Source organism: Mauremys reevesii, linkage group 11 (assembly GCF_016161935.1).
Source record: "Mauremys reevesii isolate NIE-2019 linkage group 11, ASM1616193v1, whole genome shotgun sequence".
NCBI lineage: Eukaryota > Metazoa > Chordata > Testudines > Geoemydidae > Mauremys > Mauremys reevesii.
In genome coordinates this window covers 75,522,895-75,541,753 of record NC_052633.1, presented here as the reverse complement: position 1 = coordinate 75,541,753, position 18,859 = coordinate 75,522,895, and the positions used below count along the sequence as shown (strand labels likewise).

The 18,859-nt window shown below is 60.8% G+C and overlaps 1 protein-coding gene across 1 annotated transcript; it reads left to right on the top strand.

The window, feature by feature from the left end:
- The first annotated feature begins 761 nt into the window (after positions 1–761).
- On the top strand, positions 762–18,323 carry SLC23A3 (solute carrier family 23 member 3). The gene is made up of 12 exons (XM_039495066.1): positions 762–941; positions 2,488–2,645; positions 2,854–2,939; positions 11,082–11,155; positions 12,584–12,765; positions 13,085–13,208; positions 14,844–14,991; positions 15,083–15,336; positions 16,202–16,307; positions 16,605–16,772; positions 17,117–17,212; positions 17,786–18,323. The coding sequence occupies exons 1-12, from the start codon at positions 834–836 to the stop codon at positions 18,109–18,111; spliced, it is 1,830 nt and encodes a 609-aa protein (XP_039351000.1). The 5' UTR covers positions 762–833; the 3' UTR covers positions 18,112–18,323.
- The last annotated feature ends 536 nt before the right edge of the window (positions 18,324–18,859 follow it).

Below are 18,859 nucleotides of genomic sequence, written 5' to 3'. Positions count from 1 at the left end.
CTGCAAGAGATGCTGTCTTGGCCGGCTGAGCCAGGCTCCTGTTCGACAGAAGGCGAAAGGAGAGAGAGAAAAAGGGCCCCTGGCAGTTTGGGGGTGTTTGGGATGCAGCCAAGGCCAGTGGAAGTGGCGGTGTCGTGTGGGTCCCTCGGCCCAGCCTGCTCCCACACCTCTCGGGATCCAGACAGCAGAGGCCCAAGGGTGTCTCAGTAGCCAGGCTGGGACAGCTCACTCCTTCGCTGCCTTCCAATCGGGGCGTTCGCGTCTGGCCAGCTTTTCTCCCAGTCTCTTCTTGTGAGGCTGCGCTGGGCGGCCCTGCCCGGCCCCTCCTCAGCTGGGCTGCTGCAGGGGGCACCCGGGCTGTGGGCAGGGAGCAGCTGGGCTCTGCCACTGCCTGGGGGGGCGTTTGGCTCCAGACGTCTGGGAGGGTCCTCAGCCAAGGGGGGCAGAGAGCCCTGAGGAGCAGCTGTCTGCAGCGGTGCCCGTCCCCCAGCCTGGCACAGGGATGGGTGATTCCTTCTACCGGCTGTGCCCAGAACTCCCCTGCACAGGCGCTGGGGGAGCGAGTGCGGATCGGACCAGGGGCTGGGGCTCGGGTGCCCTGAGCGTGGCCCGAGCGCTGGTACCATGGCAGTGCCTAGAGGCCACAGCACGGAGTCTGGGGGGGGGGGGAAGGGGGCAGTGAGCGGTTCCTTGCAGTCGGGTTAATGGCTAACCGGCCGGGGGCTCGGGCAAAGGTCACCTCCACTCAGCCTGAACTCCCAGCCCTGCTCTGGCCTCCCCCGGCTGCCATACCCTGTGCCAGACGGAAGCAGGGAGCATAGGGAAGGGGCAGCATGAATGGGGGCTGCTGCGCGAGCCCTGCCTCCCGGAGCCCTGGGCGCGCCTCCTACTCCCTGCTGAAGACGCCCCCCTGGGGCTTGAGCTGCTGCTTTGCCCTGCAGGTGAGAGCTGCCGCAGGCGCTGGCAGGGGATGGGCTCGCTGCCTGCGCTGGGGCAAGGGACAACCCTGACACCCCAGGGTGGGCGGGGGCTGGCGGGACGGTCCCTGCACCTCCGAGAGCATCGAGGGCACCATGGCACAACACCCAGACCCTGCAGGATCTAAGGGAAATCCCCAGGAGGAGTGGGGAGCCGGTTCTCTGCCCGTGGAGGGGGGTGGGGCAGGCGTTAGGGAATGGGAGCCGGGTCTGGCCCGGCGCTTCCTGCAGCTCAGCAGGGCAGGTGCCAGCGTGGTGCTGGGATCCCCGTCGGCGCTTGGGGAAGGATGTGGTCAAGACAGCTCCCCCCAGGCCTCCGCTGCAGTGCCAAGAGTCCCAGGGACCGTCCAGCCCCACAGGGCACAGCCCCTCCCTGGCCGCCGGCTGCACCCGCAAGGAATGAGACGGGGCTGGCTGGTCCCCCCAGCCCAGCCCAGCCCTGGCACCAGCCTGACGTGATCAGGCCCCAGCTCTGCGGTACGTGTTCCCCCAGCGTTTCACTGAAGCCTCCTGCAGTCCGACCGCCTGAAGCTGGGCAGCTCACCCTGTTCCAGGAACCCCCCCCCCACACCACCTGCCCTGGGGCTTGGCCCCTCACCCCCATTGTGTGGGGGGAAACTGAGGTACAGGGAGGGGCTGGCCAGATTTTCAGTCCTATGGGGCCTGGCCCTATGTGAGGCGCTGTGGGTCTCCCAGGGTGTCGCCAACCGAGCAGGGCTGGGACTTTGCCGGCTGCTCTAGCTCCGAGCTGGCTCTTGGGCAGATTCTGTTACAGCCTCTGTTTCTACAAAATCAGACTGTTGAGACTCTAGCTGCTGATGGGAGTGTTAAAGGGGCCAGGTGTGCTGGGCAGCACAGGGCTGATGGAGCCAGTTGGGACTGAGGGGCACTGGCACAGCTATGGCGGGAGGGAGCCCAGGGCTGGGCTAGCAGGGGCTGTGGGTCGGGAGAGAGCCCAGGACAGGGATGACAGGGGGCTGCGGGTTGGGATTGGGGGGAGCAGAGCTGCAGGGCTGGGGGCAAAGCCCAGGGTCAGGAGTCAGAGCCCCAGGATGGGGGGCAGAGCCCCGGGGCAGGGGGCAGAGCCGCAGGATGGGGGCAGAGCCGTGGGGCGGGGTCAGAGCCCCAGGACAGGGGCAGAGCTGTGGGGCAGAGCCCGGGGCAGGGGCAGAGCCGTGGGGTGGGGGTCAGAGCCCCAGGACAGGGGGCAGAGCAGTGGGGAGGGGGTCAGAGCCCCAGGATGGGGGGCAGAGCCCCGGGGCAGGGGGCAGAGCCGCAGGACGGGGGCAGAGCCCCAGGACAGGGGGCAGAGCCGCGGGGCGGGGCGCAGAGCAGCGGGGCAGGGGTCAGAGCCCCAGGACAGGGGGCAGAGCCGTGGGGCGGGGCGCAGAGCAGCGGGGCAGGGGTCAGAGCCCCGGGGCAGGGGGCAGAGCCGTGGGGCGCCCTATGCTGCACAGTGGCACAAGCCAGTGCCTGCTGTGACCCGACCCCCCGGCCTCACTCTCTCCAGCACCTGGCTGTCCAGGCCTCTCTCCTCTGCATCTTCCACCTGCTCCTGCTCCCAGCACCCCCCGTCCGGGACCAGAACCGGAACTGGAACGAGCTGCTGGCCCGGAGCCTCTTTGCCTGTGGGGTCTCCACGGCGCTGCAGACCAGCCTGGGTAGCAGGTGAGTGAAGGGCCCTGGGGACTCCTGCGGGTTTGGGATGGGCAGGAGGGGGCACCCACCTCTCCCTGAACCCAGGCACCCGGGGAGATGGGAGCCTGCACCTGGGCCAAGTGGGTTTCTCTCCCTGCTCCCGCTCCCCTGCCGGGTGCAGACGTGTTAGCAGCCCCCTCCCCACTTCCCAGCTGATCTGTCTTTGCTGTTCCTGCAGGTTGCCTTTGGTTCAAGCGCCATCGTTCGAGTTCCTGGTCCCCGCCATGGTGCTGAGCCACCACACGCCCCACACGGCCAGGAACGGTGAGCGGAGCCCCCAGTATATCGTCCCGGCCCAGCGGGGACCTGGCCACGTAGGAGCCGGGCCTGGCCCAGGGGGGACGTGGGAGCGCGGGAGCCAGGCCTGGCCCAGGGGGGACGTGGGAGCCAGGCCTGGCCCAGGGGGGACGTGGGAGCTTGGGAGCCAGGCCTGGCCCAGGCAGGGATGTGGGAGCCAGGCCTGGCCCAGGGGGGATATGGGAGCTGGGCCTGGCCCAGGGAGGACATGGGTGCCGGGACTGGTCCAGGGGGGACGTGGGAGCGTGGGAGCCAGGCCTGGCCCAGGGGGGACGCGGGAGCCAGGCCTGGCCCAGGGGGGATGTGGGAGCCAGGCCTGGCCCAGGCAGGGATGTGGGAGCCAGGCCTGGCCCAGGGGGGATGTGGGAGCCAGGCCTGGCCCAGGCAGGGATGTGGGAGCCAGGCCTGGCCCAGGCAGGGATGTGGGAGCCAGGCCTGGCCCAGGGGGGACATGGGTGCCGGGACTGGTCCAGGGGGGACGTGGGAGCGTGGGAGCCAGGCCTGGCCCAGGGGGGACGCGGGAGCCAGGCCTGGCCCAGGGGGGATATGGGAGCCGGGCCTGGCCCAGGGGGGATGTGGGAGCTGGGCCTGGCCCAGGGGGGATGTGGGAGCGTGGGAGCCAGGCCCGGCCCAGGGGGGACGTGGGAGTCAGGCCTGGCCCAGGGGGGACGTGGGAGCCTGGCCTGGCCCGGGGGGGACGTGGGAGCCGGGCCTGGCCCAGGGGGGACGTGGGAGCCGGGCCTGGCCCAGGCAGGGATGTGGGAGCCGGGCCTGGCCCAGGGGGGACGTGGGAGCCAGGCCTGGCCCAGGCAGGGATGTGGGAGCCGGGCCTGGCCCAGGGGGGACGTGGGAGCCGGGCCTGGCCCAGGGGCGATGAGGGAGCGTGGGAGCCAGGCCTTTTGCCCGATGGCCAGCCCAGCGCTCTGCTCCTCCCCCCGGAGGGGAGCGACTGAACTTGGCTCTCGTAGAGGCAGGGGTGTTAGGCAGCCAGAGCCCGTCACCCACAAGTGCTGCCTCCAGCCCAGGGACGCTGCCCTGATGGTCCGTCACCCTCCCCGATAGGCTGCCTCTTACTCCCAGGCTGGCTTGTCTTGCTCCAGTTGCCAGCCTCAGGCTGCTGGGTCAAGGTCCCTCTGGTCCTGAGTGACCAGGGCCTGCTGTGTTCAGGGAAGGAGAAGCAGGGACCGGGGGATAGGGAGGGGCTGGGGGCTGTGTTCCTAGTCACGGCTCTTTCTTGTTCCTTCCTCTGCTGGGGACGCATCCACTCGGTGTTACGACCCCCCCCCCCCCAGGGGCATCTCCTCGCACCCGTTCCTTGGCATGGCAACTGAGCAGGGCACGTACCAGCTGCAGGGCAGGGCACCTGGCTCGTGGCCCCAGAGCACCCACTGATGTGCTGCCACTACCCCAGCCTGGCAGTGCAAGGAGTTTGGCATCTCTCTGCTTCTGCCCCAGCATGGGGCTTTCATGGCTGACATTTCAGGACTCAAAGCAGCTTCAAACCCAGCCTTAAGAATGTAAGAACGGCCACACTGGGTCAGGCCATTTGTCTGTCCAGTCCAGGGTCCTGTCTTCCTGTAGTGGCCAGCGCCAGGTGCTTCAGAGAGAGTGAACAGAGCAGGGCAATCACCGAGTGATCCATCCCTTGTCGTCCAGTCCCAGCTCCTGGCAGTCAGAGGTTTAGGGACTCCCAGAGCAGGGGGTGGCATCCCTGGCCATCCTGGCTAATTGCCATTGTTGGACCTATTCTCCAGGAACTTCTCTAGTTGTTTGGAACCCAGCTATACAGACGCTCCCCGACTTACGCAAGTGTTCTGTTCCGGAACGCCTTGCGGAACTCAAATTTCGCGTAAGTCGGAAACATATCTCTGACCATTACGCAAAAAAACCCCAACCCGAGCCTCCTATTTCGGAACCAACCCATGCAACAAAACTCGATGATGCCAACTCTGCCCACATCTACACCACAGCAACACCATCAACAGACCCAAGCAGATTCATCCACCCATCACCGTCTCATTCACCTGCACGCCCACCAATGTAATATATGCCATCATATGCCAGCAATGCCCTCTGCTATGTACATCGCCAAACAGGACAGTCTAAGGAAAAGGGCAGAATGGACACAAATCAGACATTACAAAAAACACAGCACAAAACCTGTAGGAGAACAACTCAACCTCCCCTGGCACATAATAGCAGATTTTAAGGTGGCCATCCACAGCAAAAAAAATCTAAAGACCAGACTCCATGAGAGAATGGCTAACTGTTCAGCCCATCTGGCAACACCACCTTCCGCTTACAATACTACAAAAAGACTGCATGCTTACACAATTACAGAACCAGAGTTTCTGCTCTTCACACCTCAAAAGCTGCACAGCCCTGGCCCCATCCTCCCTGATTGATTCGTCCTGCTTCTGCTGCTTCTTGCTTCTTGCTTATTGCTTATATATACACTCTCCTATTTCTAGTTTATGGAACATTTTCTGTAAGCTCAGATTTGCGTACATCGGGTTTATGTAACTCGGGGAGCGTCTGTAGTCTTGGCTTTCACAAACTCCCTTGGCAAGGAGTTCCACAGGTTAACTGTGCATTTTGTGTGAAGAAATACTTCCTCTTGTTTGCATTAAACCTGCTGCCTATTAATTTCATTGGCTGACCCCTGGTTCTTGTGTTATGTGAAGGGGGTGTGACAATGCGGTTCTGGCAGGAGCCAACTGAGGTGCCAATTCAGGACCAATTGCTTAAACAGGGCAGTCACAGCCCCAGGCTGGGGTTTTTCCACCTCTAAGGCACCAAACCAGCCAGACAGAGAGGACTTCGGTCTCACCCCACTGGCTAACCACAAGTCACACAAGCAATTCCCTTAGACACTCCAGTCTCCCAGTATCACCACCAGTGCCACTCGTCCTGGGGATGAATGGTTATGAAAACCAACACCCCAGTAAAAGAAAACGGTTCCCTCGATCCCAAAAAATCAAGCCCCAGACCCAGGTCAATATACACATTAGATCTTACCCACAAATCACGCTGTTGCCAATCCTTTAGAATCTAAAATCTAAAGGTTTATTCATAAAGAGAAAAAGGTAGAGCTGAGAGCTAGAATTGGTTACATGGAATCAATTCCATACAGTGATGGCAAAGTTCTTAGTTCAGGCTTGTAGCAGTGATGGAGTAAACTGCAGGTTTAAATCAAGTCTCTGGAGAACATCCCCTGCTGGGATGGGTCATTCAGTCCCTTGTATAGAGCTTCAATTTGTAGCAAAGTCCCTCCAGAGGTACGAAGCAGGATTGAAGACAAGATGGAGATGAGGCATCAGCCTTATATAGGCTTTTCCAGGTGTAAGAACCTCTTTGTCCTTACTGTGGAAAATTACAGCAAAATGGAGTCTGGAGTCACATGGGCAAGTCCCTGCACTTTGCTGAGTCACAAGGCGTGTCTGCCTTCTCTCCATGGGTCAATTGTAGCTGATGGTCCTTAATGGGCCATCAAGCAGGCTAGGCAGAGCTGACACCAACTTGTCTGGGATGTTTCCCAGAAGCCCAGCACAAGTTTGAAATACAGACAGTACAGAGCCAATATTCATAACTTCAACTACAAAATGATACAGACACACAGACAGCATCATCCTAACCAGCAACCCATAACCTGGTCTTAGACACCTTATATGACCCCTTTACATAAGATTTGGTGCCACTACAGGAGCTTGGTTGCAACCCTGTTCTATATGGTCCCAGATTATATCAATAACCTCACAAGGGGTAAATAACACTTCCCAATTCACTCTCTCCACACCTATCCTGATTTCATAGGCCTCTGTCATACCCGCTCTCAGTGATCTCTTTTCCAAGCTGAACAGTCCCAATCGTTGTAATCTCTCCTTGTGTGGAAGCTGTTCCATCCCCTTGACAATGTCGTGGCTGGGTTAGACCCAACAAATCCTGCATCTTGGCAGTGGTTAGACAAGCTGACTTGTGGGGTCCCCTCAAGCCCTATGGGTCTCTGGCTCTATCATCTTTGGTGCCCTGCTCTGAACCTTTTCCAGTTCCACAATATCCGTTACTGAGATGGGCTGACCAGAACTGCTCACTGGATTCAAGGTGTGGGTGAACCAGGAGTTTGTACAGCAGCATTGTGATGTTTTTTGCTTATTTTCTATCCCTTTCCTAATGCTTCCTGGCATGCTGTTAGCTTTTTTGACCACTGCTGTGCACTGAGCTGAAGTTCTCAGAGAACTCTCCATGGTTAAGGCTAAATTTTAGTCACGGGTATTTTTAGTAAAAGTCATGGGCAGTAAACAGACATTCACGGCCCGTGACCTGTCCTTGACTTTTACTATATACCCCTGACTAAAACTTGGAGGAGGGGGGCTTCCCAGGGGCACCGTGGGTTCTGGAGGGGGGGCGGGTAGCGGCACACGGCCTGGGACCCCTGCTGGTGCTGGGGGGGGGGGGTTTGGCGGGGCCAGCAGGTTCCCTACCTGGCTCTGTGCCTCCATCCCCCCAGCAGCAGCAGAGTTAGGGTGTGGGAGGGGGTTGGGGCATGGAATGGGGTGAGGTGGGCTCTGGGTGCGTTTACCTTGGGGGCTCCCTGGAAGAGGGGACATCCCCCTCCCTTGGCTCCTAGGCAGAGGCATGGCCAGGCAGCTCTGTGGGCTGCCTCCACCCAGAGTGCTGGCTCTGCAGCTCCCATTGGCTGGGAACCACGGCCAATGGGAGTTGCGGGGGCGGTGCCTGCAGGCAGAGGCAGTGCACAGAGCTGCCTGGCCACGCCTCCGCCTAGGAGCCAAGGGAGGGGGATGTCCCTAGTTCCGGGGATACCCCCAAGGTAAGCACCGCCCAGAGCTCGCCTCACCCCTGTCCCGTGCCCCAACCCCCTGCCCCCTCCCACACCCTAACTCTGCTGCTGCTCGGGGGCGGGGCGCAGGGGCCCGAGACTGCCCTACCAGTGGCTGGCGAGACTGGCGCAGGGGCTGCCTGAGCTGCTCCCGGGCCAGGCGCATCAGCCCCTGCAGAGATCATGGACAAACTTGCAGCCTTATGCCTGGTGAATCCAAGCTCTGTCTGGAGTGGTAGGAAGTAACTTAGACCCCATCATTAGGTATTGCAGATGGGATGATGTTTTCCCACGTGCGTTACTTTGCACTTATTAATTGTGAATTTCATCAGCCATTTTGTTGCCCAGTCACCCAGTTGTGTGAGATGCCTTTGTAGCTCTTCGCAGGCTGCTTTGGGATTAACTATTTTGAGGAATTTTGTATCATCTGCAAACTTTGCCAGCGGTGATCACCATTTACCCCATTTTCCAGACCTTTGGTGACTATGTGGGATAGGCCTGGGCCCAGTACAGAGCCCTGGGGGACCCACTATTTACCTCTCTCCATTCTGAAAACTGGCCCTTTTTTCCTACCCTTTGTTTCTTGTCTTTCAGACAGTTACTGATCTATAAGCAGGGCCGCCGGGATGGGGGGAGTGGGGCAATTTGCCCCAGGTCCCGGGGCCCACAGGGGCCCCGCGAGCCCTGGCCTGGCGGCGGTCTGGGTCTTTTGAGGCATTTCGGCGGCGGGGGCCCTTCAGTCGCTCCAGGTCTTTGGCGGCATTTCGGCGGCAGGGGGCCCTTCGGTGCTGCTGAAGACGCGGAGCGACTGAAGGGCCCCCCGCTGCCGAAATGCCACTGAAGCCCCAGACCCCCGCCGGGTGAGTACAAGCGCCGCAGCTCCCCTGCTTTGCCCCAGGCCCCCTGAATCCTCTGGGTGGCCCTGTCTATGAGAGGACCATCCCGCTTACTTTGCTTTAGAGCCTTTGGTAGGGACCTGGTCAAGGCTTTCTGGAAATCCAAGTACACTGTAGCCCCCTTGTCCACCTGCTTCTTGACCCCTCAAATGATTCTAGCAGAGTGGTGAGGCAGGGCACATTAGCTGTGCTCCAGCCATCTGGTCCAGAGGCTTGTTTCGGTGATCGGTTCCACAGCGCTGTTAATAGTTCTGCAATTTGATAGTTGAGGTTCTTCAGAACTCTTGGGTGATACCATCTGGGCCTGGTGACTTACTGCTGTTTATCAATTTGTTCCAAAACCTCCGCTGTTAACACCTCACTGTGGGACAGTGCTTCAGATTTGTTTCCCAAACAGGACAGCTCTGATGTGGGGGTCTCCCCCATGGCCCTTCACACGGTGAAGACTGACGCAAAGAATTCATTTAGCTTCTCTGCAACACCCTGGTCTTCCCGGAGGGCTCCGTTAGCACGTTGGTGGTGAAGTGCCCCTGTTGCCTGCTTGGCCGGCTTCCTGCTCCTGTTACACTTCAAATTCTTCCTGTTCGTTTTTGTGCCTTCAGCAAGTTGCTTCTCAGATTCTCTCTTGCCCTGCCTCATTCTACCTTTCCACCGAACTGGGCAGAGTTTGTGCCCCGGCCTAGTGTCCTCACTAGGATCTGATGTCCAGATTTTAAAGGGTGCCCTTCTGCCTCTCCCGGCATCCATTGCTCTGCTGTTTAGCCCTGGGGGGGGGGGGGTCTTCTGGTCCCCTTACAAGCTTTTCTGATTTGGGGTCTGCATTTCATCTGAGCCTCTGTTGTGGGCATTTCACCCTTGTGACAGCTCCTCTGAATTTGGGTTGTTCCCCTTTTGAAAGTGAAAAGTCCCCCCCCCAGATGTTAAATTTAATTACATGATGGTCACTGTTACTGAGCAATCCAGCTATAGTCACCTCTTGGACCAGATCCTATGCGCCACCTAGGACTAAATCAAGACGTGCCTCTCCCCTTGTGGGTTCCAGGACCAGCTGCTCCAAGAAGCCGGCAGTAACGGTGTCTAGAAATGTTCTCTCTGCATCCTGCCTGGAGGTGCCATGTTCCCAGGCAATATGGGGATAGTTGAAATCTCCCGTCATTAGTGAGTTTTCTGGTTTTTGTAGCCTCTCTAACCTCCCTTAGCATTTCTCAGTTGCTGTCACCATCCTGGTCAGCCAGTGGGTAGCACATCCCCACTGCCCGACTCTTATTATTCAGGCCTGGGCTTTCTACCCACCGAGAGTCTATGGGACCGTTTGAGTCATTTAAGATTTTTACCATATTCGACTGTGTGGTGGTTTCTTTCACACACGGCGGCACCACTCCCCAGCAGCGCGGCCTGCTCTGTCCTTCCTGTATATTTTTACCCTTTGATGATCATCCTTCCAGCACATTTCTCTGATGCCTCTTACATCACTATCCTCACGCAATGCCAGCCCCTCTGCTTCACCCAGCTTGGTATTTAGACTTCCGGAGAGACAAGGAGGGGGAGGTCAGATCTCTGACTGGCCCAACTTCTGTCGGTGGGAGAGAGAAGCATTTGAGCATCACAGAGTTTTCCTTCCTTGCCTTCCTGTGTTATACTGACCTAGGACTCCGTCTCCGCTACCTTTGATTGGTCCTCACCAGCTCCCACCTGGACTTCCCCGACCTCTAGCCTGTCCTCTTTGTTAGGTTACAGAGTTCCGCCGTTAATCAATTCATCCCTAAGAGAGGCCTCTGCCTGAACCTTGTGGTTTCCCACCAGTCGGCTTCCCCCAGCCCTTAATGTAAAACCTCCTCTGCGACCTTTTTAACTGGTTCCGTTTGGTTTCGGTGGAGCTCGTCCTTCCTGTATAGGCTCCTCCCTCCCCAAAAGATTCCCCAGTTCCTAATGCACCTCACCCCTCGTCCCTACACCATCGCCTCAGCCACGCACCGAGACCTGGCAGCTCTGCCTGGCCCTGCACGGGGAGCTGGAAGCATTTCAGAGAACGCTGCCATGGAGTCCTGGACTTCAACCTCTTTCCTGCCAGCCTCCAGGACCCCTCTCCTGCCCTTCCCTATGTCACTGGTACCTCCATGTGCCACGGCCACCGGCTCCTTCCCAGCACTGCACATAAACCTGCTGGAGTCCCCTGCCACCCATTGCCTGGGCACCCAGCAGGCAATTCGCTGGCCGGGTCTCCTGCTCATCACAACCCCACTGCTGACATGTCTAAGAATCGAATGCCCCATTCCTGTTACCTGGCTCCTCCTAGTAACTGGGGTCCCTTCCCCCTCCAGGTACCGCTCAGTCCCGATGGCTGCCCAGTCATGTCTGTCCGTCCTTCCCTTCCAGGTACAGACGTGCCTGCTGAGTGTGCTGGGCAGGACTGTGCCGCCCCTGGGAGCTGGAATCAGTCACTCAGAGAGGTTGGTGCCTTTGCTATCCCAGCCCTGGGGAGCATGTAGAGGAGTGGGGTGGGGGGGGTGCAGGGGTGAGATGAGGGTGTGGGGATGGGGGCAGTGGGGGTGCATGGGTGGGTGGGGCGGTGGTGTGTGTGTGTGTGTTGGGGTGGGATGCAGGGTGCATGGGGTGTGGGGGATGTAGGGGTGGGATGTGGAGTGCATGGGGTGGGGTGCATGGGAGGGTGGGGTGGTGGGGTGTGGGGTGTGGGGATGTAGGGTGGGATGTGGAGTGCATGGGGATTTGGGTGCATGGGAGGGTGGGCGGTGGGTGTGTGTGTGGGTAGGGGTGGGATGCGGGGTGCATGGGGGTGGGGTGCATGGGAGGTGGGGCGGTGGGGTGTGTGTGTGTAGGGGTGGGATGCAGGGTGCATGGGGTGTGGGGTGTGGGGATGTAGGGGTGGGATGTGGAGTGCATGGGGATTTGGGTGCATGGGAGGGTGGGGCGGTGGGGTGTGTGTGGGTAGGGGTGGGATGCGGGGTGCATGGGGTGGGGTGCATGGGAGGGTGGGGCGGTGGGGTGTGTGTGTAGGGGTGGGATGCAGGGTGCATGGGGTGTGGGGGTGTGGGGATGTAGGGGTGGGATGTGGAGTGCATGGGGAGTTGGGTGCATGGGAGGGGGGGGCGGTGGGGTGTGGGTGGGTAGGGGTGGGCTGCAGGGTGCAGGGGGGTGGGGTGCATGGGAGGGTGGGGCGGTGGGGTGTGTGTGTGTAGGGGTGGGATGCAGGGTGCATGGGGGTGTGGGGATGTAGGGGTGGGATGTGGAATGCATGGGGATTTGGGTGCATGGGAGGGTGGGCGGTGGGGTGTGTGTGGGTAGGGGTGGGATGCAGGGTGCATGGGGTGGGGTGCATGGGAGGGTGGGGCGGTGGGGTGTGTGTGGGTAGGGGTGGGATGCAGGGTGCATGGGGGTGGGGTGCATGGGAGGGTGGGGCGGTGGTGTGTGTGTGTGTGTGTGTGTGTGTGTAGGGGTGGGATGCAGGGTGCATGGGGTGTGGGGGATGTAGGGGTGGGATGTGGAGTGCATGGGGTAGGGTGCATGGGAGGGTGGGGTGGTGGGGTGTGGGGTGGGGGATGTAGGGGTGGGATGTGGAGTGCATGGGGATTTGGGTGCATGGGAGGGTGGGGCGGTGGTGTGTGTGTGGGTAGGGGTGGGATGCAGGGTGCATGGGGGTGGGGTGCATGGGAGGGTGGGGCGGTGGGGTGTGTGTGTGTGTGTAGGGGTGGGATGCGGGGTGCATGGGGGGTGGGGGGTTTGCAGACATCAGGTCCCAGGAGCAATAGGGAGCAGATGAACCCAGTGAGTGGCTGAGTCGCTCTGGGAGGGGCTGGGGGTCTAGCTGGGGGAGGCCATGGGGCCGCTATCACCATCTTCTCATCCCTTGTTCTCCGCAGGTCTCTGGAGCCGTGGTGGTCTCGGGGCTGGTGCAGCTGGCTCTGGGGGTGTCTGGCGTGGGGGGATGGGTAGCCCAGCGCTGCGGGCCCATGGTCCTGGCCCCCAGCCTCTCCATCATCGGACTGTCTGCCTACAAAGAGGCAGCCCATTTCTGCTCGGCCAGCTGGGGGGTCGCCCTGCTGTACGTGAGTCTGGGGTCCTGCCGCTGGGGCGGCCTGCGGAGCCACCTGGTCACACCCACAGCGGGGTTCTGGCCAGTCTCTCCCAAAGGGGGGTGCTGTGGGGAGTGGTGTCCGGGGAACTCCCCGCTACTGCATTCCCAGCAGCAGGCACTAATGTGAGCGCTCTGGTCCCCAGGCTCTCCCAGCAGGAGGCGCTGGGGGAATGGCACATGCACATGTGGGGAAGGAGCTCCCAGCTCTTCCAGGCCCACCCTGTCCCAGCAGGGGTGATCCATTGGAGCTGGGTGCATGCCGTGACCCGGGCTCCGTCTCTCCTAGGCTCGTGCTCCTCGCCATCCTGTTCTCCCAGCACCTGGGGTCCTGCCGCCTGCCCCTTTGCACATGGACCTGGGCCAAGGGCATCTCCGTGGAGACAAGCATCCCAGCCTTGCGCATGTTTTCGGTACGAGGCCCCAGCTGCGCGCGGCACTTTCGTTCCCCGCTGGCTCCGGGCAGCCTGCCTGGGCACCGGCCCCTCAGCGACTTGAGCATTTCACCCTCTTCTTTGTGACTGACCTAGACCCAGGGGATTTGGGTTAGTCGGCAGCAAAGGGGATTGTGAGGGGCATCGGGGAGACGCAGCCCCTCCAGGCAATGGCTGTGCTAGGGGAATTCGTATCGACACAGGCCAAGTAGTGCACACGGAGGGGGGATGTCAACGTCGGGTGCACCGTCCGGGCTCTCCCGGGGCTGTATCTGCTCGGGGAGGGAGCTGGGCCCGTCTAGACAGCGCGAGCAGACCTCTGGTCAGTGCAAAGAAAGGACAGAGCAGAACTGGACGGGCTCAGAGGACAGGAACGAGAACCATCAAGGACCTGGGAGAGTGCAAAGACTGGGGATGTGATCAGTGTCTATACAACACTGCCTGGTCGAGCGAAGGGAGGTGAGGAGTGTCTCTTCTCCCGGCTCACGGAGCAAGAACAAGGGGCTGCTGGACGAGAATGACAGGTGGGAGATCCAAAAGAAAACACTTTTTCACACAATGTGCGATTAGCCTGTGGAACTCACTGCCACAGGAAGTCACGATTCAGAAAGGGGCTGGACATTTCTCTGGATAACAGGACCCTCCAGAGTTGTTCTAATGAATTATAACACAAATTCTGGCAGGGCTATCACCCCTCCTGCATCAGAGCTTGAGCGGATCTCTAACTGTCACAGACTGGGGGGGGGGATATATGGGGGAGATAGAGAGGGGAAGAGCAAAAACAATGATGAAAGGTCTAGAAAACATGAGCTATGAGGGGAGATTGAAACAATCGGGTTTGTTTGGTCTGCAGAAGAGAAGCCTGAGAGGGGAGGTGATACCAGTTTTCAAGTACATAAAAGGTTGTTACAAGGAGGAGGGAGAAGAATTGTTCTTCTTAACCTCTGAGGACAGGACAAGAAGCAATGGGCTTAAACTGCAGCAAGGGCGGGTTAGGTTGGACATTAGGAAACACGTCCTGTCGGGGTGGTTAAGCTCTGGAATAAATGGCCCAGGGAGGTTGTGGAATCTCCATCACTGGGGATTGTTAAGAGCAGGTTGGACACACACCTGCCAGGGCTGGGCTAGATAATACTTAGTCCTGCCCTTAGTCCTGGACTAGAGACCTCGCGAGGTCCCTTCCAGTCCTAGGGTTCTATTATTTTATGATTATCCCCATCTGCTGCTGCAGGGTTCTTCCACCTTCCTCTGCAGTGATGCTGGGCGCTGCCCCAGGCAGGAGACTGGGGGAGCTGGAGCTGGGGGCTGACCCAATCTGCCAGTGCTGGTGTCCCATTCCGCTCCCTGGGCCAGACCCTCTGTCAGGGCAGCTCCACTGACTTGATGCTGATGGGTCTGCCCCCTTGCCCCACAAGCAGATCAGTTGCGGGGTGGGCGCCCTGCTCCGGGGAGTGGCACTGGCCTGGCTGGGGCAGCCGCATTGGCTGGGCCGGGTTTCGAGCCTGTGGCTGTCATCGGTGGGCACTCTGGAGGGGGCAGGGTGTGTGCCCTCGGGACGGGGCTGAGCGAGGGCTTTCACGGGCCCGTCTCAGGCTCCCTTCGCTGCCTCTGCAGGTGCTGCTGCCGCTTTGCTGTGCCTGGATTGTCTGGGGAATCCTGAGCCACCTTCACGTCCGCTGGGACCTGCTGGGCCCTGCCACGTGGCAGCTGCCCACAGCCAACGGCACCCTCCACTCCCCTTGGCTCCAAGTCCCCTACCCAGGTAGGATGGGGGACAGCGCGGGCCCTGCCTGTCCACCCTCTGCCCCTGGCCCCCGTTCGCCAGTGACCGTCTCTCCCTCCCTCCCTTGTAGGTGAGCGGGAATGGCCGTCCCTCAGCTCCCGGGCTCTGGGCGTGGGCGTCGCCATGGGCATCACTTCCAGCATGAACTCCGTGGGCTGCTACCTGCTGTGCCCGCGAGCACTGCGGGCCCCCGCCCTTCCTCGGCATGCCTGCAACCGCGGGCTCTGCACGGAAGGGCTGGGCAGCCTCCTTTTGGGGGCGCTGGGGGGCGTGAGTGGCACAGCTTCCAGCATCCCCAACGCCTGCACCAACAGCCTCACCCAGGTACGGCGGGCGACTCGGCTGGGGGGCCTGTGGGCGTGCCAGGCCAACCCAGAGCTGCCACTGCACTGTGGGGCACCGGTCTGGCCAGCTTGTGGGGCAGCGGGTAAAGGGGTTGCAGGGGCCATCCCGGGGCTCAGCTCACGCCGGCGAGGGCCTGGATCAGATGGCTCAGGTGGCGTGGATGCCCCCTGCGGCGCTACTGGCAGCTCGTTAGAAATGGTTCTTGTAAAGGGGGTATGGCAGGCCTGGTGGGGTGCCCTGGCGCCCATGGGATGGCACTGGGGTACGAAGGGAGACCCTACAAGGGCAGCTGCTGGCACTGGAAGGCGACTCTCCCGCAGGCTGTGCCATGTGAGCAAGGTGGTCTGGGCAGGCAGGGCAGGGTGCCGGGAATTCAGGAGGCCTCAGAGCACTGGCAGAGGGATAACGTCACGACCCAGCAGACACCCAGGCTCTGCCCATCTGTGCTGGTAGTGTGGCGGGAGCCCAGGGGCACGGCCCAGAGCAGATCCCTGCTGCCCTGCTTGTCACAGAGGTGCAGCCCAGGGCGACAATGGCTCCCAGCATGCACTGCACGCTGGCCATGCGTAGGACATAGGGTGCTGGAGGCCGCCTTGTGGGACAGTCTGGGCTGTCTGGGTCCCCTGGTCTGCCCCAGAAATGGGGGGTTCAGGCCAGAGTATGGAGCGCTGTGGCAGACAGATGCCCCCTACCCCAAGCGCCAGGCCCCACCAGCTGTGAGGGGGCCGGGGTGCATGGCAGGCCAGAGTGGGCAGAGGCAGTCGGGGGGTGCAGGCTTGGGCAGGGCGCTACTGGGGCTTCCCCAGCCCGCCACACCTCCCCATTCTCTTCTCTTTGTGCCCAGGCCAGCTCGCGTCACTCCGTGCAAGTGAGTGCGTTGGCATGTGTGTTCCTGGGCATGTCCCCCCGGCTGGCAGAGCTCCTCACCACCATCCCACTGGCGGTTCATGGTAAATAGCCCCCCGGAGCCGGGGCTCCAGGGAGAACCCCCTCCCCCCAGGGAGAACAGAGCGCTCTGGACGGGGCCACGTGCAGGCCTGACAGCTGGGAGGACAGATCGGCCTGTGAGTGTGGGTGGGAGAAGGGGAGAAGTGAGGCCAGGCCCCCAGAAGCAAAGCAACAGCAGGCCTGGGATTCGCACACCTCTCCACCCCACCCCCCATCAGGATTTGCACACTCACCTTCCCTGTCTGCAATGGGCACACAAGCCTGCCCGCCCGGTCTGACCCCTCCGCTTGCTGCTGCAGGTGGGGTGCTCTGCGTGACATACACCGTTGCTGTCGGCACCGGGATTTCGTATTTCCAGTACGCGAACATCGACTCGGGGAGGAACATCTTCATCGTCGGCTTCACCATGTTCATGGCGCTGCTGGTGCCGCGGTGGCTCAGCGCGGCCCCCGGATACGTGGCCACAGGTGCCGTATGAGCCGCCTTCTCTCGGGCTGGGAGCTGACGACCCTGGGAATCACATTCCCTCTCATGTTCCCCCCGGGACGCTGGACTCTGGGTCACCATGTGCTGTGTGAGTCCAGTCCTGGTGGCTGGCTGCTCCCCCTCTGTGCCATTCGGCTCCAGCCGCTGATCCCTGGCAGGGCTCTGAACCCTGCAGCGGGGCTCCGAACCCTCCTTGCTCTTTGGCACCTGCTTATGGGCCGATCTTCCCCTCGGAGCCCTTGGCTGGAACGTTTCAGTGTGATGGACGCCTGGGGGCAGGCCGGTGCTGCTCGTGGTCGGGTAACTCTGCTGTTGTTCCCCCTAGGCTGGGTCTGCCTGGACCTTTTCCTCCTCTCTGTGATGATGGTTCCAGTCTTTTTAACCGGCCTCTTGTCCTTCTTCTTGGAGAACACGGTCTCTGGTAAGAGGACGTCCCCACCCATTGCCAGGCGCCCTCGTTTAAATCTCTCTCTGCTGCAGGGGCAGCAAGTCTGGCTCCAGGCGAGTCGCTGCAGCTGGATTCTGGTGTTAGTTACTGAGGGATGTGGAATCCAGTCCTGTGCCTCCGGCCAGCGGGCGCATGCGGGAGGGAGGCCCCTGTGGGACTGCTGTGAGGGAGCGTCATGGGGACTGTCACCGGGACAACAGCCCCGTGAGACTGACGGCTCCAGTCCCCACAGTCCCCGCCTGGGGCGGCCGTAAGGACGGGGTTTTCTGCAATCCCGACTGTGCTGGTGGCCAGTGACCGGGACACCTAGGACCCTGGTGATATTTATTGTCACTATGGTGGTAGCGGTAAAGCCAGTGCCTTGCGCCCCTGCAGCACCTTCCATTGCCCTGGGGACCGGAGCGTAGCTTAGTGGCTAGGGAGGGCGTAGACGTGGTGAGTATTTTTACCAGTGCCAACCTCCAGCTGCCAGCTGGATCTCAGAGGGTTCTCCTCCAGCTGCCTGTGGGCGGGTTCTCTGACCACGTCCCTCCTCCTTGGTTGCAGGGACTCTGGAAGAACGAGGACTGCTCACTGAGCTGGCAGCGTGGAAACCAGGCGTGGGCCAGGACGCTCGTCAGGGGTATGGGAGCGAAGCCAGCCAGGTGTACGGGCTTCCCCCGGCCATGAGAAGGCTTCTCCCTCCCTCCAGGTGTAAGGCCTTTCCATTCTGCTTCCTCTGCCCGGGGAGGGAGGAGAGCCACGCTTTGGAAGAGGGGTCAGCTCCCCTGGGGGAAGCCACAGGCCTGCTGCTGAAACCCAGCGCTATGGAGGTGGAGTCAGACAGGAAATGGAGAGAGACCGAGAGGCGCAAATGGGACAATGCTGTTTGATGCTGGGAGCCCTGCTCGGAGGGAGCACGGCTGGGAAACCTTCCCAAGGAACCTGCTCTGCATCCCGCTGAGGCAGGCACCGGAAGTGACGTGGGTTTCACCCGGTTATTTTGCTCCCTGCATTTCAAGCTTGTACCGACTGGAGGATGCGATTCCGCCCCACGCTCCCAGCACAGACCTTGTTCCTCCCCAGCTGGGGCTGTATAAAAAGATGCAACCACCTCTGGACTTCTGGGTTCCTTTCCAGCCATCTCCACTGCTGTGTGTTTGTGTTAGTAGAAGAGAGGAGAGAGCCCGGCTCCTACTGGCTGCCTCTAGGAGAGAAAGTGCCCTGTGGTGCTGGAGCCGGGGCAAAGGGCTGCTCTGGACCGAGGCCAGATTCACTAGGGGCTGAAAGCGGAGCCAGCAGCCAGCTGGGCTGCTTCAGTCTCTGTGCGCTTCCCCCTTTGGGTCGCACTGTCTGAGGCTGTCCAGAGAGAGACGTGCTGTCATAGGTTTCTCCCCCATTTGGAGCTGTTGGGTTCCAAGATGGGGACCTGCCTGGACTCCCCTAAACTAAAATCCTAGTTTAGATCTGATACGCTGCCACCAGTCAGTTTTCTAAGTGTCTGACACACTGCCTGTTTCCCCAAACTTTCCCTGGGGAACACAGATTCAATCTCCCTGAATCTCTACACACAGGGAAGCAGCCCACTTCCCCCCTCCCTCTCTCCTAGCCACTCTGGAGAGATACACACCGATTCAACTC

Excerpts from the sequence above, each read along its gene's own strand:
- SLC23A3 (XM_039495066.1), top strand. The coding sequence starts at position 834 with ATGAATGGGGGCTGCTGCGCGAGCCCTGCCTCCCGGAGCCCTGGGCGC. Across the intron at positions 2,646-2,853 it reads CAGACCAGCCTGGGTAGCAG|GTTGCCTTTGGTTCAAGCGC; the intron begins GTGAGTGAAGGG and ends CTGTTCCTGCAG. Across the intron at positions 13,209-14,843 it reads CAGCCTTGCGCATGTTTTCG|GTGCTGCTGCCGCTTTGCTG; the intron begins GTACGAGGCCCC and ends CTGCCTCTGCAG.